The sequence below is a fragment of the Cynocephalus volans genome, chromosome X (genome assembly GCF_027409185.1).
Source record: "Cynocephalus volans isolate mCynVol1 chromosome X, mCynVol1.pri, whole genome shotgun sequence".
NCBI classification, from domain to species: Eukaryota; Metazoa; Chordata; class Mammalia; order Dermoptera; family Cynocephalidae; genus Cynocephalus; species Cynocephalus volans.
In genome coordinates this window covers 19548648-19573920 of record NC_084478.1, presented here as the reverse complement: position 1 = coordinate 19573920, position 25273 = coordinate 19548648, and the positions used below count along the sequence as shown (strand labels likewise).

The following is a 25273-nucleotide window of genomic DNA, read 5'->3' as shown; positions in this document are numbered from 1 at the left end:
AAAGGGCTGCAACAAGGAATTTATTCCCTAGTGCACAAGTCCCTGCCCCGGCTTCTCATTGTTTGGGGTGTACAGTCTTCCCGGCTGACTTCTAAGAGTACCCCAATTTACTACCCTCTTGTAGGAAATTTCTTTGTCTGAGAGCTCAGGACAAGCCTATGAAAAAGGCCCACCCAAAACCCTGTGAAAGGAGAAACACTAGGAAATGAAGAGAACAATAAAGGGCTATTAACTCATTACCATCTCAAGGGCAACTTTGTGCATTTTAAGTAAAGAATTAAGGGCTGGTAACTCATTACCATCTCAAGAACAACTTTATCTATTCAGCAACCCCCCAGGAATGGGCTGGACCAGTCAGACAACTTTCAGGCTGGGCCTGAATTATTTCTGAAAATGAATCACTTAGATTATTTTCTTCCAAAACCACAACATCACACAAGAAAATATAAGAATACACAAGGCTAAGGAAGGTATTTTCCAGCTATTAAAATATATCAGCGTTGGTCATCCATGCTTGTGGTATTATGGGTGTTTTCTACTTTTCTCTTTTTGCTTCTCTGTATTTGCTATACAGAACTCCTATAGCTCTTTTTCTATCATTTTTTAAATTGAGACAACAAACACCGAGAAATCATGATTCAAAAGAAAATATTTTCTTCTCTTTTCAAATGAGTGGCTTACTCTGAATAAGATACACTTAAAAAAAATACTTAGGTATTTTACTGTCTTGAATCCTGTTCAGACAGATGACTAAGTAAAAGCATAAGGAGCAATTTGTCACTTTTGTGAAGTGCAAGACTACAGGAAAGCTGAATCAGGTTTCCATGCATCTAACATGGCTTTGTTCCTTAACGCCAGTAATATGCTTGGTTACAATCTCTGTCTCCATGTGTATTGACTTTTCCTTGTCATGATGACTTTATCTAGTCTAACGTTTCCCAAGATGACTTTATCTAGTCTGACAATTTTTTCCAGGATTAGTTGAGCTCTTCCTTCTAGGGAATTTCCATTGCACCTAACAGTGGAATTGCTAGGACAGCTGGGCTCCCTTTTGGCTGCCTCTCCCTCTAGTACAGCTTTTCCTGACTCACTGCCCTTGCAAGCAAGGTGAGAGAGATGTGGAAAGCTTCCTGGGGTGGATTGAGCTAACAGAAGTGGGTCACCTATGATAAAATACCAGCCTTCCCAGGAGGGGGAAATATGTCTCTCAAGTTGCTGCAGAAGTGTCCTGGTGATTTTCCTCATTTTTGCATTCAAAATCCAAATTTTCTACTTAACATCAGGGTCACCCAATCTGATATTTCCATTCATGATTTTTGATGAATGAGGTGGAATTTGGGGACTGAATTCATGAAGAGGCAGCACGGCAGAGAGAAAAGCCCTGACATGGACCCTTGGGGGGGCTGCTGTGGTGTGTGTGGAACACCCAGCAGGGGACTCTTTCACACTCACGATCTCCATCCTCAACGCATCTCTGAGGTTTTGTTGCAACGTCAGTTTTGACCAATGATGGCCAGAGATGTAGGGTGGTTCCGGGTGGTGGGGACAGGGTCCCAGCGTAAGTCAGTCTGGCTGGTAAGGCCACACCCATTCCACTCATCCTGTTGCTGCCAGTGACTCAAACACCAGATCCTCAGTTCCCTCCCAGGGAGGATGATTATAACCACAACTGTGAGGTTTTGTTTTGGGTATTAGAAAAATAATCCAGTGAACCTAGTTCATGGCAGGTAGCTCTTAATTGCTGTTGCATAGCTGCACTGACCAAGGAAGTCATTAGTCAGCCACACATTGCTACCTAAATTGAATTAAGTCCATCAAAAATTCCATATCTCAGCAGCCCTAGCCCCATTCCAAATGCTCAATAGCCAGCCATGTCTAGTGGCTACCATATCCAATAGGACAGATATAGAACATTCCCATCATCACAGAATATTCCATTGGACCACACTGCTTTATATCATCAACTTAGATTTTACACAACTGCCAGACCTTAGTGCTGAGCAAAACTAATCCCTCTGTTGGAAGTGGAAGCTCTCCAGGTGTGTTCACCTGCTGTGGTCAGAGTCAGGTGAGGCCAGTCTCTGAAGAGCATCCTTTGTTTACTAGAGATAGGAAACAGTGATCTTTGTTTCCCAAATTAAGATAGCCTATCTGTGAGCCAGATAATAGCCTTGGAAAGGAAAACCTGCAGAGAGGATTCAATTCTTCCCGCCTACACTTAAGCAGAGAACTGCAGGAGGGGTGGCAGGAGGGTTCAGCCTTTGAGTCAACAGAGGATGTTCTTTACAGGAAGAGTTTGCATTTTCAAAACAGATTTTGGAAATAACAGGAGATGGGCCACTTCTATAGAAGCATTAACCCAAATGATGGGTGTTAATGATTAAACCTTTCAGGCGGTGACTCCATTGTTTCTCAGATATTCTAATCCGGGTCACAGAATGTTTAAGGCAGCTTTGAGTGGAAGGTAGATTTTTTTTTCCTCAGTTTGCCTTGTGTTTTCCATTCTGAAAGAATGTTGTGGCTGCTGTTTTTTGTGGTGACTGCTACTCATGCTGAACTCTGTGAGCCGGGTACGTAGCCTTGAAACTTAAAAATAGATTAACATTTTTCTAAATGATTGAGAAGTCGTTGACTGAAAGAACTCTTTATTTTTTTAAATCTGCAGATGTGTTGTGGCTTGCAACTTGAGCCCGTGACTCTCATGAGTTTGAGAGAAAATTTTAAGCCACCTGAGATGATTTTGGTTAAAGTTTGGAGAGTACTTGGGGCAGTTTAATTGTAGTTCTGTGTTCTGTTGGTTTGAGTTGCACTAAACATTAGGATTTATCGGGCTCTGTTTTTGCGGATCTTATCATATACTGCTCCTTTTTCTTTCCGACAGATGCAGAAAATGCTTTTAAAGTGAGGCTTAGTATCAAAACAGCTCTGGGAGATAACGCAGTAAGTGGAGAACCTGCATGCTCATTTCTCATGTCAATTTTGTTTGCTAATAACACTGTGCTTTCTCTAATCGTGCACCTCTCTGCATAGTATCTTAATCTTCAATACATTATTTCTAAAGACCTCAAATCCGATCTTTTCTCAAAGGTAGATTATAATAAACGAGAAATTGTTAATAAAGTAAGTTTGCCTGTTGAATCTGTAGCATATGCTAGAAAATATATGCAGTTTTGGATTACACAAAACAATTTAAAAAACTTGGACATCTCAACCCGGCATAGTGCAGCAGAAGGGCCTGAGTCAGGCGCTGAAGTCTGAGTTGGGCCTGCCCCTTGCCGTTGTGGTCCTTTGAATTTTGTAAGCCTCGGTTTTCTAGTCCTTGAAAAGAAGGGATGGTTCTACCCACATAAGGTCTTTCACAGCACAGAAATTTTCCAATTCTAACATGAAGTTTTTTCATTCATTCTCAGTTATCAAAGTAACAGTTTAAAATATATGCTTATGGGCCGAGCCCGTGGCGCACTCGGTAGAGTGCTGCGCTGGGAGCACAGCGACGCTCCCACCGCGGGTTCGGATCCTATATAGGAATGGCCGGTGCACTCACTGGCTGAGTGCCGGTCACGAAAAAACGACAAAAAAAAAAAAAAATATATATATATATATATATGCTTATGAAATAGAAGTTAGGCCCTATGTGGATATAGGAACAATAAAGACTAGTGAGTTAATAAGAGAGTCTAACTCCAGTTTCAGTTTCCCAGTGTGGTCTGTGCATTTTTTCCCAATAGAAGGTGATATTAAGATGTCTCAGGCTACATACAACAAAGAATGCTAAAGAAACTTACAAGTATTCTGTTTGTAGGCCAATCCACAAATGTATGATTTTATTATTCACCCAATGAGTTATAATTGATATAATAGCCAGCATTTACTAAGAACTTAGTTTACTTTCTAGCTGGGACCCTTCTAAGCATGTTACTCCTATCAGTTCATTTAGCCCTTACAACAACAACCTTTTGAAGAAGGTAGTACAGGTACTCCCATTCTCACTGGATAGATGAGAAATCCAAGGCACAAAGAAATTAAGTGACTGGCTGAAGATCTCAAGCCAGCCAGTGGCAGAGGTAAGATTTGAACCCAGGCAGTATGTAGGGTTGCCCATCTCAGAATACTCTTAAGGGCAGACGCCATGCTGTATGCTGGGGATACAATGGTGCTCAAATCACGCTTGCCCCTGCCTTTGTGCAGCTTATAGTAGTGGTAGAATCAGTCATCCGTTAACTATTCAGTAAACCCAATGCAAATGCACAATCTTAGCAAGTATTGCAGGAGGGAGTAGTACGAGGGGGCTTTGGCTTCATCAGCGGCCTCAGTACCTGGCACTTGCTGTGAGGTCTAAAGCATGAGCAGAAATGAACCAGAGGATAAAAGAAGGAGAGGCAGAGGAAACAGCATGTGCAAAGGTTCATCGTAGGAAGGACCGTGGTGGGAGTGAAGGACAGAAGAAAGGCTAAGGTGTCTGGAATTGGAGTAGTGAGAAGGAGCACGGCGCATGATGAGCTTAGAGAGAAAGGAGGGACCAAGCAAAGGAATATGTGAGCTGTGGTAGGGAGTTTTGTTTCAAGATGAAGGAAGTGTTTAAGAGCATTAAATGTTGTTGAGAGGCCAAGCAAGATGAAGACTGAAAAACAGTCATTGTTAAGCAATGTGCAGGTCAATGGCGACTTTAGAGAGAGCTGTTTTTGCGGAGTAGCAGAGCTGGAAGGAAAACAATGGACAGAGTTTAAAATAAATGGGTAGCGAATGTGCAGAAACAGGAATAGGGACAACTCTTCTGAGAATTTTGGTTGTGAAGAGCAAGAGGGAAACAGCAATAGGTGGAAGAAAGGAAGATTCAGTAAAGTGATTTAATGTCTTTGCTGTTGTTCTCATGGGGAAGATTTGAGCACAGGTGAAAGTCAGTGGGCAGTCTCCAGTCAGAAGTGAATACACAGAAGAGAGGATAGGTGGGGAACCAATATTGTTTAGGTCCTGAAACATAGTAGTCATGTGACCCACAAGAGAGCGAGAACTGATGGCGAAACCTAAAGATTCTCAGGCAATTTGGAGTAGGTCATCATGAATTTAGAATTAAACCAACAAACACTGTTTTGTGACTTTCTCCCCTTATACTTGTTTACTCACCTAAAATGTGGGGTTAGCCATGGTTTGAGTGTTCTCAGATGTGTGCAAAAAGCAAGGTGAGCTGGCACACTTAGAGCCTTGGCACAACTGTTATTGAAGTGCAGAGCCAAGGAATCTGAACTGATGGTAAATACATGCAATTACTATGCACCACTTGGTCTGTGAAGCCTCATATAAAGATGTGTTCAATTTCACACATTTTATTGAGCACCTCTTATGTGTCAAATACATGCAGAACAGGTAGCTAAGCTTCTATGAACATTCTTGCACATTTATTTTCCATATGCTTTTTTTTGTGTGTGAGTATTTACTCAGGAGTAGAATAGCTGGGTCATAGAGTATGCATATGTTTAGCTTTAGTGACTCTTTCCTTATCCTTTCTGAAGTTGTACATTTTCTCATTACTACATGTGCTCAACTCCTTTTATGTATGGATCCACTCTCTTTGAAACGTTTTGAATGCCCTAGTAGAAATAAACTATGCCTGCTGCACAAGCTTTCAGTCCTTTCATACTCACCCAAGATCAGTTGCTTGCACTGGCAGGATATGCAACCCTATCTAGAATTGTTTCAGTCTTGTTCTGATCTAAATAGCTTGGGGACTTTGTTCTGTGACCAAAACTGCACTCCTACCCAGCCAGCTCAGGCTCTTGTTTTTAAGGAGAACCAATGAAAGGATGGAGATCAGGTCAAATCTCTTCTCCACGATCTGAAAGGCAATTTTAAACTCATGACCCGAGGACAGCCAGCCAGCATCTTCATTTTAGCTGCACTGAGCTTGTCGTTCTCACCCACGCTGGAGCAGCCTTAGTCTTCATCTGGCATCATGGTAACCAGCCTTCCCTGACTGAATGGTGTTGGCATGTGATTTCTAACCAGGCCAGTTTCTTCTTTGTATTTTGTTCTCTTTTATTAGATTGGACTATAGCTGCTCTTATTCTGAGTAAAACTAATTTTGGAAACAAATGCATTATCAAACACAAGGAGCTATGCCACAAACCAATTATTTTTAAACTTTAATAATATAATGGAAAATATAAAGTTTACATTAAGAGATTGAAGGAGCACTTCAAATATTATCTAAAGTTGATATTAAAATGTAATATTAGACACTTGCATGTGAGGAAAAAAGAGATCAAGTTTTCTCTTCTCGATGAAATATCTCACTGTGGAGTTATGTCAGACACAACTGAAAGAGGAAAGAGTGAAGTAGAAGCAAGCAACAGAAGGAAGCTTAAGGAATATGTTAGGAAGGTATTTAGGAAAAAAGAGGAGGTACAGTCATAGACCTTACCCAGAGAAGGTAACTGAGTGATACATTTTGGTTGTTTAAGAATCATCTATATTTACTTACTATCTCCTTCCCCCCACTAGAGGAGGAAAAAGTCAGTAATAGTAAACTCCCATCTCAGAGTGCAATCCCAATCCTGACAACGTCCCCATGACATGCCAGCTCCACCCCCACGCAGTTTCTCCGCTCCCCTCAGCTTTTATTACTTTCTCCTTTCCTGTTTCTGCTTTAGTTGCTTTCTTTCTTTTTTTTTTTTTTTTTGTCTTTTTCGTGACCTGCACTCAGCCAGTGAGTGCACCGGCCATTCCTATATAGGATCCGAACCTGCGGCGGGAGCGCCGCACTCTCCCGAGTGCGCCACGGGCTTGGCCCTAGTTGCTTTCTTGATGGTCCTTAAACATGCCAGTCTCTTTTTGCATCAGGCTTTTACATTTGCCTTGTGAGGGAGCAGAACGAGTCAAATATACTGTATTCGTTTGCTAGGGCTGCTGTAACAAAGCACTGCAGACTGGGCAGCTTAGACAACAGACATTGATTTCCTCTCAGTTCTGGAGGCTAGAAGTCCAAGATTTCAAGGTATTCGTAGGGCCGGTTCCTTCTGAGGGCCGTGAGGGAATGATCTGTCGCAGGCCTCTCTCCTTGGCTTGTAGATGTCCTTCTTCCCCCTGTGTCTTCACATTATCTTCCCTCTGTACATGTCTGTGTCCAGATTTCCTCTTCTTCTATGGTCATCAGTCATACTGGATTAAATTCCACTATAATGACCTTTTTAAATTTAATCATCTATGTAAAGACACCATTTCCAAATATGGTTACATTCTGAGGTATTGGGGGTCACATCTTCAAAGTGAATTCTTTTGGGGGGGACACAATTCAGCCCATAACAGTGTACACATGCAAGTTTACATCTAAGAAAATTAAAAAAAAATTCATACTGAAATTATTAAAGGAAAAGAAATTAGGAGGGAGAGTTAGCATATGAGGGAAGAGAGAAAGAGAAGAAGGGAGTGAACCATATATGGCCCAGCTGAAATGTCCAAATGCCCTATTTGTTGACCAGCTACTTATACTGCAAGTTCTGAAGAAGATAGTGCAATATGAAACACACTGAACTTGGAATTATTCTAGAATCCCTGCCCCAAACATTAATTTATTGTGATCTCCAGTTTTCAGAGAGAGAGAGAGAGAGAGAGAGAGAGAGAGAGGAAAGACGAAAGACGAAAGACATTGTGGGCAGTTGGAAACCAACGGACCGTTTTTACCTCATGCTTTCACATTGCTGTTTTCCTTCTGTTTCAGTATACCTGGGATACAGATGAAGAATATCTCTTCAAAGCGATGGTGGCTTTCTCCATGAGAAAAGTTCCCAACAGAGAAGCAACAGAGTAAGCAAACAGTGAGAAATAGTAGCTGATTATTTGCAGTTTTATTTGAGACAATGCATTATTTCAGATCTTGACCTTGAAAATAATCTAATTTTTTGAAGGGACCCACATTTTTATTGAACATTTTAAAAAGACTTTTGTAATCTGGCTCAATTACAGTTTATATCATGTTCCAACCATGCTGTTTGCTCAATAGGTGATATGAAGATAAATATCCTCCCAAATTGCTGTCATATGTCCTAAGCTTTCTACATCCTATTATACCCATATAATTTTTCTTGCAGATGGATATGCAGATAAAAACTAAAGAACTCTGCTCTAATTTGTAAAATAACCTAAATACATATAGGTCCTTCCCACTATTGGTATGTATCATAGCACCTTGTTCACCTTGTTTATTTTCTTAAAAGCACTTAGTACAACTTTTAATAGTTTCATAATTTTGTCTATTCTTTCTTCTCTGTTTGTGATTAGGGTAACATTCCTGATCTCTCTTTATTCCCTTTTTCACTCCTCACCTTGAGAGGTGAAATAACTTCTCTGGTGAGCTGGAAGGAGAACCCAGGCATGGGTTCCTTTCTGTTTGGGTACTAGCTTGCCCTTTGACAGCAGGCATTTTCCTGTGCTACTGCCTAACTAAGTACAGAACCAGGCCCCTCATGGGCAGGTACACATACTTTTAAGGCTATAATTTATAGCTGAAGTGAGTTTAGATTGGAAGGTGCCATATCATATGAGGTGTTAAATATCTTGCATGTTACTTACACCAGTACATGGCGATACCTGCTGCATTTTAGCTCTACCTGATAAAGTGTAGGTGAATTTGTTTCATTTTAGGATTTTTTTTTCTTAATTAGAGAGAAAAATTGCCAGCTGATTAAAGTCATATCCTTCAACCTAGCCTTTTATTTTGGTCTCCTATCTGCTTCATTCTTTTGTCTTCATTTTATAATGGTTCAGAGCCTGGTGAGGAGAATTACTATTAATTGGCCTCCCTCAAACCTACAATATCTGATGCATTGGCTATGAATATAAAGAATAAAACAGTGGAGTTTGAGGAAGCAAAAGAAATATACATGTTATACGTGTATGTGTATATATATATATATATATATATATTTATTTATTTATTTATTTGTGTGTGCACACATGTCTTTAATATATGTATTTAAATAGTATATTCACATGGTTGAAAAAATTAAAAGAAGGAGGTATACAGTACAACAAAGTTTTGCCCTAAGTAAACTCTATTCCTCTTATAGATTTTTAGAAAAAAATATATTTACTTTTGTTTTATGCCATTAAACTGCACCATTCTTTTCACAACTATTTAAACCAGCTTTTTTCAGTGAAAATAATGTAATCACATTACAAAAAAAATTGGAAAAACAAAAAAAAAGAAAAAAAGGCACTGGTTATCTCACAATGCTAACCAGTATGACCTCAAATAGTGTCTTTGGATTTTCTTCTAGCCCTTCTTGTAAGCAGGTTTTATACATTGCTGTGTTCATGACACTATTACTTCCTCTAAGTGCCTACATTGCACCTGGTTCCTGATTATGTTAAATTATGTTTCCATTCTTGGGAAAAACTAATATAATATGTAACATTTCGGATTAATTTTGTGTTTACCTTTGAAATGTTTTTCTTCAGAAGCTGGGGCACTGTAGGAGTCTGAATATCTGATCTAGTTTATTTGAAAGGTGTTTGACTTGGAATTGGGTACACAGTATACATAGAAGCTTTTTGTTGCCAATGCCAGTTGTAAAAGTTGAAACTACAAAAGTAGACCAGGGATAGCTCAGTTGGTTAGAGTGCAGCCTTGCAACACCAAAGGCAAGGGTTCAGATTCCCGTACCAGCCAGCTGCCAAAAAAGAAAAACCAAAAAACCAAAAAACAGTAGACCAGGGATCAGTAAACGTTTTTCTGTAAAGGGTCAGGCAGTGTGAGTCCCAGCAATGAGTGATGAGTGGGATGTGTTTAAGGTGCAATTCAAGTACTGGGCTGGATTCTATGACGGTACTTCAAAAAGTTTGTGGAAAAGTAGAATTAAAAGATAATACGAACATTTCCATGAACTTTTGGAAGTATGCTTGTACATGCGCTGCCATAAAAGAGGCTGCGTCCCTACATGAACAGGCTAGTCCTATGAGAATGGGCACTGTGCAGTGCATGATGGGGTTGAACATGGCTTTGCAGAGAAGCTGCCTCTCTCCAGTGTGACCGGTGGATGGAAGACACCAGTAGCTTGTCAAATGGGTCAGATTTTAAATCTTCTGCCTTCCAGAGGTCTTTTGGTCCCATGTGGGTAGAGTGAATTCTGGAGTGTGGCAAATATCCTTTTACAGAATGGCTTCAGATATCTAAATCTTGGATATTGCCTGTTTGTTTATTCTTTTTCCTCCTCATTGCTTATCCACGAGTACTACAGAAGATTTTGAAGGTACTGCAAAGCACAAAGAATAAAATAAAATCACAGGAAATGAAAATAAAGCTACTAAAGTAATTAATGCAGTAATGAACACTCTCATTTCCATTCTGCCTAGTACCCAGTCCTTACTACACTATCTCCTTTATAAGTTCCATCAGCACCAATGACACAGAGCTCATGACCTCTGGAGGGTGCCTCTTCATATTTGGAACCGTACGACTGGCATATGCCTACAGCATAACCTTGACTGGCTATGGAAGAAGATGTGATTTCTAAAGAGAGGTCCAGGCTGCCTCCACGCAGGGCTTGCTGGAGGGCTGACCTGGTCCAGTCACCATCACCCCAGGTGGGCAGTGGAAGAGAAGCCAGGGATCCCCTATGAGGGTCAGAGAGGCACGATGTAGAGAGCGCTGTGGCATTTCCACTCCCTTCCCCATAGGACAGGGGCAGGAATGGGCTCCTGTGCATGGACACCATCAGTGCAGCCAGTGCAGGTGTAGACAATGGGGTCCATTCAGATTAGTTGGTGCCTGTTCCACCAGTGAGCTTCCACTAGTGAGCTTGCTTTCTGAGTGATAGTCTTGCCTCAAGTCAGGAAGAGAACTGCTGGGGGGGGGGGTGTCAACAAGGGAGAGGCTGGCATGTTATTTCTTGCTAGGATGCTCCCCAACTTGCAGACACCCTCAGGACTCCCTCAGGTTGCCACCAGAGCAGCAGCGGCTGGACATCTGGAGAATTAGACGGTGTCCCCAGTCATCGAGACATTGACAGACTGTTACGTAGGTACTGGCCACTGGGATTGAAATGACTGGTGACATGGGTCCCTCATTGCACATGGCCCTAATAGACATTATAGGAAGATAGACTTTGTGACAACAAGAAAACAATTCTTTTCAAAATTATTATTCACAAATCTTGATATCAAATGGTTTTCTTGCTATTTGCTTGATTTTCTTAGGAGCAGAATGGAAGCTGGATGGAAAAAATGAAATTAAAAGAAAGATCTGGTTTCATTAGGTCAGGTTCCTTGAGTTTTTCTCGGGATTTGGATTGAAGATGGCAGCAAGGTGCTTTCAACTATTTACAATATGATTTAGGCCAGATTTACTGAAATAATTTCATAGGAATTTTAAAATGTCGAAGTAGTTTCTAAGAAAGCAATAATCTAAATTTAGAGTTTAAAATGTTTCTCAGGTAAACTGGGAAATGTATCTGCCTAGTTTACTCAAATGCTGGCTTGTAGGATAATTGGTCACTTTTAGCAAGAGAGGTAGAAGTCTAACTCAGGCACGGCTTTCTCTTTCTGAGTTAAATGGTTCAGGGCATGTAATGGATTTCTTCCTCTGCCTAATTATTTAAGGATAAGTCTTGTGATCTAAAAAGGAACAATGTGCTGTTGTATCCAGGGTAAGGGGATTAATGGTCTTGTGCTCATAAAACAGCAGCCCAGCTCCCATTTAGTCCTTTTGATTTCTAGAAACAAGAGCCTGATTCTTACCACCCCTTGGATACAGTTGGCCCTGCCTGGCCCCATTGATGAGAAATGGTAGTGGAGCCAATTCTTAGAGAATTAGCATCAAAGCAGGGCTTCCCACACTTGAGGAAAGCGAGTGAACATTTTCACCTCTTTTTAGTCATTTATTTAAAGAAGTTACTTGTGTATGTGTTAATATAATTTCTTGGTAAAACAATTGGTCAAAATGAGTTTTCAAGTGAATTCAAATAATTCCATCAGACCCATCCATATTTAAAATCTTGAAAATGTAGGAGTTCTATTTAGTTGTGCTTGACATCATTTCATTTTATTTATTGCATCAAAACATGCTTTAAAAAGACACATATAGCTCAATAAGTGCTTGTTATTTGATTAATATTTCATTCTGTTCAAATCTTGGAGGACATTTAGCATAGTCACATTTGGAAGAAAGACCATGGAGAAGTCACATTAATTGTACATAATCTATTATTGGAAGGAACTAGTATCCTTTCATTCCTTAGTAAATGAAACTACTGAACTCTAAAATTATTCTTCCTGTTACTTCCTTTTTAGCACCATTTATCTCCTCACATTGACACTTCCTCTTGGCTACATGCTATCTAGGATGCTTTTACTAGAACATTCTCTGTGCTACGATGTTGTTTGAATATTTATGACTGGGTAGACAAACTTTGGGGGAAGTAATCTTCCTTCCCTATCTCCCTTTCTGTTATTGTAGCCCCAGCCCAATTTACTTTCTGATTGTCCCTCTGGGAATAATGTCAGAAACAGTGAGATGTTAACCTTCTTTTCATCCATCCATCCATCTTGCAATCACTTACTGAGTGCTCATGTGGGGCCACCCTTCTTGCAGGGGCTCACAGCTCAGGACAGACTTGGGCATTGTCCTCATGTCCCAGGGCCCAGAGAAATCTATTTGTTGCAGATGGACAAAAGTATTTGATAGACTCGCTATTGACCCTGAAGCTCATAAAATTAAAACGGGGTGTTCTGTGCTTGGAGACGATGAAGTTCAAATCAGAGCAGGGATTGGAGACCCTCCTGACAAAGACTGGGGACAAGCCACACAAAATCTTAGAAGCCTTTTGCCCTCCCCATGCCTGGGTTTATTCTCAGATGGGGCATGGAATGATGTGCACATTCTGGCATCTCAGGAGTTACTGACTCCACTTTGGCTTTTCATGTTCTGATGGGCTCGAGACACTGGCCTTGGTGGTCAAGGGTCTTGGCATCACTAAATTCCTGCACCTGCTACTTTGGAAAAGTTCACAGAATCTAAATGCCCTTGCAGTAGGAAATATTCCTAACCATATTGGCTAATCACGGTTAGCTCTTAGCAAGTATGTGTGAGTGAATGAAGCACGCTTAACATCCTGCCTCTTAAACCAAGGGCCTGTCTGTTGAGGTGCGGTGGACACAAGAGAACAGTGCCCCCACCCACCTGTTTCTTCCTCTTCCTGCACCTTAGTCCCCTGGGAGGATGCTCCCATGGTGGATGTGGCACACAGTGGCAACAGTAGTAGTTCTGCATTGCCTGGGCTTTAGCTCTTGTTGAGCCTCAGTTTCCTACTCTTGGAGGAGCCACCATATCAGTTAGTTTCTCAAATCATCATTCAAACAAGAAGGCCCAGCCCGTGGGTGTGTCTCCTTCTTCATATGTCTGTCTTCGGAGCAGGGTGAGCTTTCCCCGGCCCCTTTCCCACAACCTTGCTGCTTTAGAAAGTGGGCTTACTAATTCCTGGTTCAACTGCCTGTATGTGAACAGAATATAGACGTTTCTCTACAATTATGTTTATATGGTTGACATTTGTTGAACACTAGCTTAAATTTTGTCTGCTTAAAATCTTAGAGGAGTCCTATCTTTGTGCAGAATGATCATGCAGGAAGGATACTTAATATGAGGACCCCAGGCAGCTAAAACTATGTACCTTTTTTCCTAATAACACTTTTTGGAGAAATGATGGAGATAGTGCTTCTTACAACACTAGTACAGTGGGAGGTATCCCAATAAGTATTTGATACATTTGGATGTATAACAGAACTCATTTTTAAAAATTTCAGATAATTATTAAGACCATCCTTATGCTGATGGGTGCCAATATCTTGCATTTGAATACAGCTCCTTCTTATTTTAAAAGGATGAAGGTACTTCAAAAATTCATGGAAAGATTTGTATTGTCTTGAATTCTATTTTTCCACGAACTTCCTCAAGCGCCCTCATCTCTTTGTATCTGCTCTTTTTACCAATGAAGCTAGGAAGAACTGTTTAATAAAACATTGCCTAGATTTTTTCTTGTAGATAATTTTACTGTGCCCAGGCAACTTTTAAAATAATTGCTTTGCTTCTTTATTTGTATGTATGTATGTTATGTGTGTGTGAATTTAATTTGAAAAAATTTTAGATTTTTAAAAGAATTGCAGAGATAATACAGACAGATCCTGTATGCCAATGGTTCTCAACTTGGAATGATTTTGCACACTGCTCCCAAGGATATTTGGAAATGTCTGGATACATTTTTGGTTTTCACAGTTAGATGTGCTACTGGCATCTCACGTGTACAAGCTAGAGGTGCTGTTATAGATCACAGAAAACCATGGACAGACATTCAAAACTGAGAATTATCCAGGCCAAAATGATAATAGTGCTGGGGATGCAAACCCTGCTGCAGATCCTTCACTCCGTTTTCCTAATGTTATTATGTTCAATACGTGTGGTAGACTTTTCAAAACAAAGAAATGAACATTGATTCATTATCATTTCTTTAACTACAGACATATTTTTTGGATTTCTAGTCTTTCTACTAATGTCCTTTTTTGTTCCAGAATCATCTTCTCCTTAGTCTGATACACTCTGTGACAGTTTCTGTCTTCCTTTGCTGTTCATGATCTTGAAAATTTTGAAGAGATTTAGAAGTGTTTCTTACTTGGGTATAGTACCGACCTCACCCATAGGACATATAAAAATAGGATGTGTTTTGGGGTTATATCTGTCACTGGAGAGTGCTGTGGCATTTAGAGGGTGGGGATGGTCAATAATCAAAATGCTGCAAGGCTCAGGACAGTTCCAAATAACAAGGAATTATTCACCTCAAATGCCAACAATGCACACCCCCACTGACACACTAAGAGCTCAAGCCCTTCCTAGTAACTCAAGCACAGTGAAATGACTTGCCTCAAGCCCAGCAATTGGCAGGTAGTAAACTTCAAAATAAAAGCTTGATTTTTAGAGTTTCAGTCCAGGGACTTTTTGTATCTAACAATAACTGTCTCTCTTGAAAATGTAGGGTTTGATATTTTCAGCAACAAATTTAATCTTGTGGGAATCTTTATTTCTAAGTAGATAAAAAATTTTCATTTTATTTGCTGAGATACTGTAATGAAGTATGAGTTGCCACCAAATGGAAACATTGAATAAGTGTAAATGAATTCGTTGCAAGGGAGAGTGGAATTCCATGGTGATAGGACAGAGGAAAGCACTGGGGGCCCTCAGTTGTGTTGATGGAGTTGTATATATCCCTCCCTTTATTTTTTCTTATAGTACTTACCCCACCCCCTGGGTAGTATATGCATTTATTTACTTGTTTATCTTCTGTCTCCACCCCATTAAAAAGCAAGCTCCGTGGGAGAAGGGACATTGCTTTGTTTACAGCTGTATTTTCTGACTCTCTAATACCATGAATTTCATGTTTGAACAGTATTTAAAGAGGCCTTAGGTGGAAAGAACAATACAGGTAAGGTATCCAAATGAGCTTTTGCCTGGTTTCTGGCCTCCTCCATTAAGCCAGAAATACTATTTTGTATTTCTTTAATTTATATAAATGGCATGTGCTACACATAATATTCTACCTCCTATCTTTTTCACTTGATGGTATATTTTTGAAATTTACCTTTTCTTAAAAAAATATGTAGTTCTAGTTCAGTGGTTTCCACCAGGGGGTGATTTTATCCTTCAGGGGATATTTGGCAATGCCTGGACACATTTTTCCTTGGTATCTAGTGTGTAGAGGCCAGGTTTACTGTTAAACATCCTACAATGCACAGGGTATCTTCACAACATAGGCCTGATGGTGCTGAGGTTGTGAAACCCTGGACTATTTCTTTCCTTTATTCTGAGATATAGTATTCCCTTGACAGCGTATACTATATTTCTTTTATCCATTCCCCTATGGACATTTAGGTGGTCCCAATTCTCTGCCATGACAAAAAGTGCTGCAAAGATGTTCTTCACCAGTGTCTGTGTGTGTGCACGAGTTTCTGATAGCTACCCTCTCTGTTCTAAAACACACTTCCGGTTGCTGCTCTAGAGTGGCTAGACCCGTTCGCTACCACAGCACCACCTGGGATTCCAATTCCATGCATCTTTACCAGCACTTGGTATTATTTAACTTTTTAATATTTGCCAAATTGAAAAGTTCAAAATATTAGCTCATTTTGAACAATTTTGCAATTCCTTATTAACAGTAAGGCCAGACAGGAAATTAGTAACAATTTTGCATTTCCTGATTAGTAGTAAGGCCAAAGTATTCTATAAAATCGGCAAAATATTTTTTTCCAGGAATGTGACACTTTATTTTGTTAATTTCTGCATATTTGGTATGCAATAGTATAAAACTGTTTATTTTGAGAGATCAAACTTGACTGTTTCTGCCAGTAGAGGTCACTGTTCCTCCGTAGTTCTCCACCAGTGTTTTGTTTTTTGGGGTTTTTTTTTTTTTTTTTTTTTTTTTTGACATTTGTACCCAAGGGATATTTGGCAATGTCTGGAGACATTGTTGATTGTCCCAGCTGTGGGTGCGCTACAGGCACCCATTGGTCAGAGGCCAGGGAAGCTGCTAAAACCCCACAATGCTCAGGATAACATCCAAGAACAAAGAATGATCGGCCCCAAATGTCAATAGTGCCAAGTTGGAGAAACCATAGAGTCTTTGAACAAAAGAATATGACGATGCCTATGACAATAAAGCTGCCTCTTATTATTATTATTATTATTATTTAAATGACACTTTAAATAATAATGCTTATGTGAACATTTTAATACTTCTTAAACATTAAGTAAAATGTTAACAGAAATAAAACATTAAATAGTTTGGTAATCGGTATTAATGAATGACACCTCGTCACGACTGATGATCACTTATCACACGTGCCACCGCACACCTGGGCAGCTGGGGAGCCGCGCGCCTCGCTCAGTCCGCTCCCGGGGAAGAGCCAGGAGGCTCCGTAGGGCGAGGGGAGCGGGGTCTGGGGGTGGCTGAAGCCGTGGGAGGTGACCTGGTGGCCTCAGCGACGGGGTCGGGGTGGGTCAGGGGTCAGGAGGTGGCTCCCGCGGAGGCAGCGAGGCCACCGCCCCTCTTCGCAGTTCAGCAGCCCTGGCCTGGGCACGCGGGAGGGGACCGCTCGGCAGCCCGGGGACCCCGTGCCATCCGGAGGACAAGGGAAGCTCGGGCCCCTGTCCTTCCCACTGCTGGCCCCAGGCCCTTGGCTTGGGCACGAGGGGCCTAGCAGCTGCCTCTGCTTTTGTAGCTGACAGTTAAAGGGAGAAAATGCGAGAATTTCGGCCTGGTCCGGAAAACTGCAGATAGCTACTGACAGAAGGGTGCTCGCGCTCATCACTGTGAGAACGACCATAACACAGAAAATCGAGTAACTGATTCACTGCCATAAGTAACGGCGACGCACGTTTCCTTCTTCTAGGATGGATGGTAATGTCACTTTCTGCAATTTAGCTCTTAAGGAAATGGCGAAAGCCACCTAGGATTTGCGTTTTAGCCCTGATAGCGCTGAGTTGATGTGGATGCTCCTTTAATTTTCACCCATCATACGTCCCTGTCTTCTCTCTGTATCCTAATGCCATTTCTGTCCTTTCATTTCTACTGGTCTCTTGGAGTAAAATGAGGCCTTTTCCTCTAATAATTGAAAAGATCTAACTTCAAAACCAGTGTCCAAAGGCTGCTGGGTAATTGACTGTAGTGCTTAAGTTAGAAAGTCTGTTCACGTTGGTGTGACACAACCTCTTCCTGAAGTCATTTCCCTCAAAAGCACGTGCAGAAGGAAGCTGTCGAGCCCGTGGGAAAGCTGCAGTGCAGGGGAGATAAAGTAGAAGCCGGCAACGAATTCAGGATCGGGCAACAGATTTGGCTCAAATCTCAGACAGAGGGCCCAATGATGATAACACTTAGTAGAGCTTAATGAGGAAGCACCAAAATGTTTCTGAGGTCAGAGGGGGCCAAGCGTTTTGGGATGCGGGGTGGGTGACCCAGGGGGTGCAGGGAATGAGACCCCTCACACTCTCCATTCACTCATGAGTTCTTTTTTTTGGCTGATCCCTTATTTATGGAATTATCCCCACGTCTACGATTTTGAAAACACAGCGATACTCCTATGCTATAGTTTTCTTCTGAAGAGAGTTTTCACAATGATAGAAATGACTTTGCTAAGATATCTCTCAACATAGCAATGGCATCAGAGTGGACAGTCTAAACCCACTGGGTATGGACTCTTACAATGTATTTTTCTTTCCGGTGTCTACAGAATTTCCCATGTCTTTTTTGTATTATAACCCAGGGTGTCATATCTCAGGTTTGTGGCTAAAGACCCTCTGACAATGCCATTTCTCTCTCTCCACTTTTACTGGTAATCCATGTATACAAAGTAGAGTGAGTCCCATTTCAAGTTTGCAGTTGAAGAGCATGCACAAAACCGTTCGAACGCTGTTGGTGATCTGATTAGCATTTAGGTTTGAAGGTCTGTTCAAGATGATGTAAAAGTAACTGTTCTTGAGAACTTTTACCTCAGAAGTACATGCAGAAGGCACCTATGGGGCTCTCCTCAATGCTGAGTGAGGGAGGGTCAGAAGTAGAGGCAGACAGCAAGATCTGACCTCCCTTCCAAGTCCTAACCAGGCCCAAACGTGCTTAGCTTCCAAGATCAGACGAAATCTGGCACATTCAGGGTGGTATGGCCATAGAAGAACAGCAAGTATCGAATCCAGAGTCGGTGAGAGATTCTGCGTGGATCTGAAGGTGGAAGGCTGAATGGGCAGGGCACTAAAAAGAGCTTGATGAGGAAACACCAAAGAATTCTTTGGTTCAGAGAGGGGCTAAGTGTTGGGAAACTCAGGGCTGTCAGCCAACAGGTGATGGAGAATGAGACTACTGACTAAACCCCTCCCCCCCTTTTGGGCAGATTTCATACTTAAGGAATGATCCCCAAGTATATGATTTTGAAACAAAGGAAATTTCCTATATAGTTTTCTTCTAAGACATTTCTTCATAATGGTAGAAATGACTTTTTAAATTATAGCTAAGATGCCAAGATGGTAATAGTATCAGAGTGAACAGTCTAATGCCATTTGGGATGATATTCTTATAATGTGTTTTTTCTTTCCTTTGTCTGCAGAATTTCCCATGTCTTGGTTTGCAATGTAACCCAGAGGGTGTCATTCTGGTTTGTGGTTACGGACCCTTTGAAAAATCACACCCTTCCTGCTGTTGAGATACAGTCAGCCATAAGGTAATTGCTCTTAAATATGTCTTCTGCTGGTCAGTCACCTTGTTAATTAATTCAGCTGTTTTCAGATATGTTAAAGAGTTTTCTCTCTGCTCCACAAGATTGACTTATTTATTAAGATGGCAGAGATTTCATTTGTTAGTTTCTATTAGAGATTAGTGTAGATCAATGGTTTTCATTCAAGGGTAATTTTGCCTTCAAGGAGACATCTGGCAATATTTGGAAACATTGGCCAATGTCTGGAGACATTTTTGTTGTCATGACTGGGTGTGGTGGTTGTGGTGGTGTTACCAGCATCGACTAGGCATAAGCTAAGGAAGGTGCTAAACATTTTACTATGCACAGGACAGTACACCATGGCAAAGAATTATTTGACCCCAAATGTCAATCATGCTGTAGTTGAGAAACCCTGGTTTAAATATTAACTAGGAATGTTTAGTATTGTCTGCTTCTCGCAAGAACACCTTGAATGGCACTATTATGTGGTGGTTTGATATCACACGGACTCTGGAGTCAGAACGCCTACGTTTTTCATTCTGGCTTTGCCTCTTGGTAACTGTTTGTCTACAAGCAAGTTACTCACTCTCTTTTTGCCTTTCTCTTACCATCTGTAAAATGTGAATAATTCTGGTACCCCTCTCTCAGAGTTGCTGAGAAGATTAATTGAGTTAATAATTGTAAGGAGTTTTGACGGACAGGTCATATCTTTGACTTTTATTTTAAGACCAAGAAAAATATTCACGTTTCTTGGGTCTCTAAGGACTTACCTTTTTCAGTCAATGTGCAGAATTTACCTTTAAAAGATAATTTTTAAAAAACAGGTAAAATTATGACTCATACAAATTAAAAATGAATACTATCAAAGATTTTATTATCTCATTAATTAATGAGGGAACTAGTACGATGTTAAAACTGCTTCAAAGGAGACTTGAAGGAAGCACACATATGTAGGAAATGAGAAAAGGCAAAATGCATTCACAAAAAGATGTGTCAATCTATAATCAGGTAGTAATCAATCATGTTCCATCAGACACAGTTTATTTGATTTTCTATGGACAAGAATCATTTACATTATGTCAGTTTTCTAGAACTTATGGATTTGCAAAATAGCTCAAGAAAGGTGGAAATTGCCCAGAAAGGTGCACTAGATGGGCCAATCAATAAAAAGTACAGTAATCTATTTTGCCCATTTCCACTCTTTCACAGTCTTTTCTGATAGTTGCCCCTTTCCCCTTCTTGTGATCATAACAGACTTTCAAAAACGAAACTTCCAAGGAGCATAAGGATGTAATTTGTTTTCAATTAACGTGCACTTCAGGTGTGTCAGCACTTCCAATACCACATGTGATTGCTGTTGGAGAAAGGTATATTGGAAGAATGAGATCAGGAAATAAATTATTTTCCCCCCAAGAAAGAACAGAACAAAGTAACTCTCCTCAAAAAAGATTTGCAAGTTACAGAAATGCATATTATTCTCTTTACCACGAAGAAATACCTGTTGAAAGAATTAATTTACTCTCTGTAAAATATTAACACTTAAGATAACGAGTGTATAATCAAATGCCAAAGGTTTTTTGTGAACAATAATTTATTTCCTTTGCTGAAGCAAAGGCACCAAGGATTTATACCAGTGGGAAATAGTTTAATCTGCTCTAACAAGAAGGTTTGAACTAAATTCTTTCTATACTTTTGCCACTAAGAATACTGTTAAGACTCACCCCTTAGGGTGTAAGAATTAGAAATATCATATTTCATTTGAAAAGAGATCTTATTCAAGCCTTACGATCTGGGAGGGCTGCAAGAAAAATGAAGGCACTGTGGTTAAGCCAGGCTTCAGTTGATGTGAGGAGGAAGAGTGAATGCTTAGGGTAAAGGTTGGGGAAGCAAATAAATACAGTCACAGCAAAATGTCAGGAGAAGCTATTTAGGAGGTGAGGATGGCCAACAGAATGAGAATTTACATTAGGGAAGGAGGAGGGTACATCAAGATTGGATGAAAATAAAGGAAACAATAGCAGGAGGGAAGGATAGAGTGAACAACAGGAGATGGTACCGAGAGGGCAGGTAATAGGAATTTCAAGGCTGAAGAATCTATGTGGTTGGGCTAAATAATGCTAGTCCCACCTAATATTTGCATAACACTTTCTGGTTCACAAGGCATGTTCTTGTGCATCTGACATTTAGTATTACCAGCAATGATTTTTGAGTAATTATTATTAGTCCTGGTTTATAAATGAGAGGCTCAGGGAGATTAATTGTTTTGCTATGACCACCATGCTAGAAAGAAAAGGAATGAGGAGTTGAACCTAAGCATGCTGCCACCATATCCAATGATTTTTTTCTAGTAGAATCACCTCAACTATGGAATGAGGAGAGGGAATGACCAAGCAGTTCTAAGATGTCTGTTGTAGCTCTTTCATGAGGGCCTGGCCTAATTCGAGGCTGATCTTGGGTGAAAGATATGCATGGTGATTGGGGATTTCAGTGGTAGAAGAGATTTAATCTGTACCTGAACTAGAACTTCCAATCAGCCTGAGAGATGATATAGTACATTCCCAGCTTGGAGTGAGAAAATAGCAAAGGGTTAGCCAACCAGTAGGTAAAATGAGAATGCAGAGCAACTTTTCATTTTTTTCTGAGTTATATCTTAGCAGTCAGGTTCATCATTCTGTGGGAAAGTTATGTTCCCAGATTATCAATACTAGGTTATGAAAAAAAGAAAACATTCTCTAGTTTGATAAAAATTACATTTAAATTATCCCTTGCTGTAGATTATTATCTGGCTGGAATTCTTTCACATCCATGAATAATCATGCCTCAGCATAGATTTTAATTTGCTAAAAGATGTCTTCCCTGATAGCCTGGGAAGAATCAGATAGCCGGTCTGCAGAGATTCTCAAGCCAGAACCATCAGGCTCTGGGCCTGGGCTGGCTAACTGTAGTCACCAGCCACATGTGGCTATCAGGCACTTGAAATGTGGTTAATCCCAAATGAGGCATGTTCTAAGTGTAAAATACACACCAAAATTCAAAGACAGTAAAAAATAAAATGTAAACCATATGAATATTGATTGCATGATGAAATTATATTTTCTTGGATATATTAGACAAAAAATATATTGCCTGTTTCTTCTTACTTTTTTTTTTTTAGTGAGCTACTAGAAAATTTTAAGTCACACAAGGCTCATATTTCTATTTTCCAGGGCTTCTCTAGAGTTATATGAAGTCAGCTTGTGTAATGTGAATTCAGTAAAGGACATAAAATACCTTCGAGGAATCTCCTCACTTAGTTTGCAAATTCCAGTTAGAAGTTAACTTATTTGGCTTCAGTTAAATAAGTCTTTGCTACCACCCCCTCCCTCACTGCTTCCACCATCAAAAATGCCGATTTTTTTTTTTTTTTTCCGGAAAAGTAACATGTTTTGCTAGACTTTTGGACTCCTAAACCACCATTGCCTTTAGTCACATGGAACTGCTTGCAGTTTACTGAGCAAGTCTTCCTTTCCCATGTCTCCATTCCTGTGTCACTGCACACTTTCGGATAAAGAACTCTCACTTGTCCCTCAAAACACAGCTCCAAAATGGCCTCTGCAGGAAAGCAGCCCTGTCTTCTCACTATCATACACTTGGCCCTCCTCTGTGCTTCCACTGTGTCCATATTTGCCTTTCCCACAGAACAGTTTGCACTGCACTGTGGTTGTGGACGTACTAATCTGCCATCCTTCTAGACTGTAAGCTCCTTGGTATTTTTATTTCATTTTGTATCTCAAGCACCTATTGTAATATCTGTTACTTCATAAGTTTTTGGCAAATGTTTGTTGAATTAATTTAAAAAAATGAGTTGATGAATTTGAAGTCATTCCTGGTTCATGTTTTCTCTTCTGCTCCCAGATTTCTTTTCTTCTTGTGTTTATCACCCACATCTTACACAGAATTGTCTTTTTTCAGACTGTTGATATTTATGTAAGCCACTTTAAATGTAATTCTGTCATTCTAATCTAGATGCTGCCTCTCAGAAAATAACGTGGTGGGCAGAGCTGAAAGATCAGGACTTGTGGTTACTGTTAGGCCATTCACAACAGTGGCGGGTACATAGATGGCATCTCTCTGGCCACCAGCACTTCAACTTACTAGGAGTAACTTACTAGAATGTGGCATGATTGCTCTTAACAAACATTCTAGTTGACCTCAAGTCTCCTGCTAGGAGGATGGTTTGTTTATAGAGATATTTACAATCATGGAAACACAGGTCTGTATTTTGTTTCTAATGTTTTTTTTGTTTTCTTTCCTGTCTTATTTTGTTTGGTTTTTTTTATTACCATTGAATTTTAGAATGAACAGGAACAGGATCAACAATGCTTTCTTTTTGAATGACCAGACTCTGGAATTTCTACAAATTCCTTCCACTCTTGCATCACCCATGGACCCCTCTGCACCCATCTGGATTATTGTATTTGGTGTGGTATTTTGCATCATCGCAGTTGCAATTTCAGTACTGGTTTTATCAGGGATCAGGCAACATAGAAGGTAAGATATTTAAAGGTAGTGATTTAAAGAGCATCTTCATATTTATTTTGTCATGACTTGGAAAAATAAGGAGATTTTCCTCTGGCTGAAGAAAATGTCTTAAATTTGAAACTTTGAGAAAATTGGTGATATTTAAAATATCACTTGGGATCTTGTCTTCAGATACTTTTTAGAGTCCAAAGTCTCCTTCTATTACTATCTTTCTCTATATCCTATACCATGTGAGTGTGTCATATCTAGACTTGATTTTAATATCTGTGTTGTGATTTTGTAAGCTGGACACAGAGCAAGTAAGACTTTTCAGGTAGACATAGTTAATCTTTGGTAATTATCCACGTCCAAGTGCCAGCAGTTCCACACTTCTTTCCATGCCTCCTTGCTACCTTGACTCACCTCTTCTTGGCCCCGTGCCTGCAGGCCGCCATCTTGTCCCAGTTGCCCTTGTGCTGTTTTATACTTCCCTCCCTTTGACAGACACTCATCCCTCTGGTGCCTGTAATGTCATATAGAGCTTGTTCCTCGGGGCCTTCGAATCAATTCCCTGTATCAGAATCACCTGGAACACTTATTTAAAATTTAGTTTCCTTGGCCTTATCACAGACCCATTAAATTAGAATCTCTGAAGGGGATGCATTTTAGTGAATATCCAGGTTATTCTAATTCTACTATTATTATTTTGGTGGCTGGCTGGTACAAGGATCGAAGCCTAGACCTTGGTGTTATCATCACCACGCTCTAACCAGCAAGATAACAGGCCAGCCCTAATGCACTTATTTTGAGAGCTTTCAATTTGACAATTTATATAGAGAGTCCCACTCCTTGAGTTCATTTAACTGGACTCTGGGGCACTTGCAAACTTGGATGTCTGAACTCTTGATATTGCTTCAGGAGGAAATTTCAGACCACTGGGAGAGTTACTGAGGTAGTGGAGAAGGAGAGGAGGCAGAGTTTTTCGGCATGATGAAAGGAGAAAATGATTTTGTTTGCAAGTATCTATTCCAGAGGGGAAGACAGGAAGGTTCTCAACTCCTCACTAAACACTTTGATGCCTCTAAACCTTCCCTTCTGATGCTGAGGAAGAGGAATTCTGGTAAGGAGAAATCTCAGGCACGCATTTCAAAGTCACAGGGACATGGTTTTCAAAAGGGTTGGCACCCACATGGGGCATGTGAGATGTGTTTGGCCAAGTATGTGTTTGACTAAATGCTTCTCCTGACGTTTACTACTTTCTGTCTATTTCACGCTAGTTAGTAACAGAAGGTAATCATTTTAAATCTTCGGCTTTGTAATTTTTTTTTTCCACAAATGATAAGTGAAATGCTGTGGAATAAATGTGGTTTATGTCTAGTCCCCACATTAAACTCAAAGATTAGGATCAAGTTGTACTTGCTTGATTTTCTTGATGATCTCAGCATGACGTGGAATGCACAGAGAATTGCGACAAGCTGCTTGTTTTGTTTTTAGAATATCAAGAAATTTTTTCTTGCAATATTTGAATACCTATGTT

The 25273-nt window shown here is 40.3% G+C and overlaps 1 protein-coding gene across 1 annotated transcript in view; it reads left to right on the top strand.

The window, feature by feature from the left end:
• Positions 1–2512: 2512 nt before the first annotated feature.
• The window catches only part of CLTRN (collectrin, amino acid transport regulator), a 35279-nt gene continuing 12518 nt past the window's right edge, over positions 2513–25273 (top strand). The window contains exons 1-5 of the mRNA XM_063084451.1: positions 2513–2570; positions 2882–2940; positions 7715–7800; positions 19129–19242; positions 23572–23766. Of these exons, the coding sequence (XP_062940521.1) occupies positions 2513–2570; positions 2882–2940; positions 7715–7800; positions 19129–19242; positions 23572–23766 (512 nt within the window). The remainder of the gene's footprint in view (positions 2571–2881; positions 2941–7714; positions 7801–19128; positions 19243–23571; positions 23767–25273) is intronic.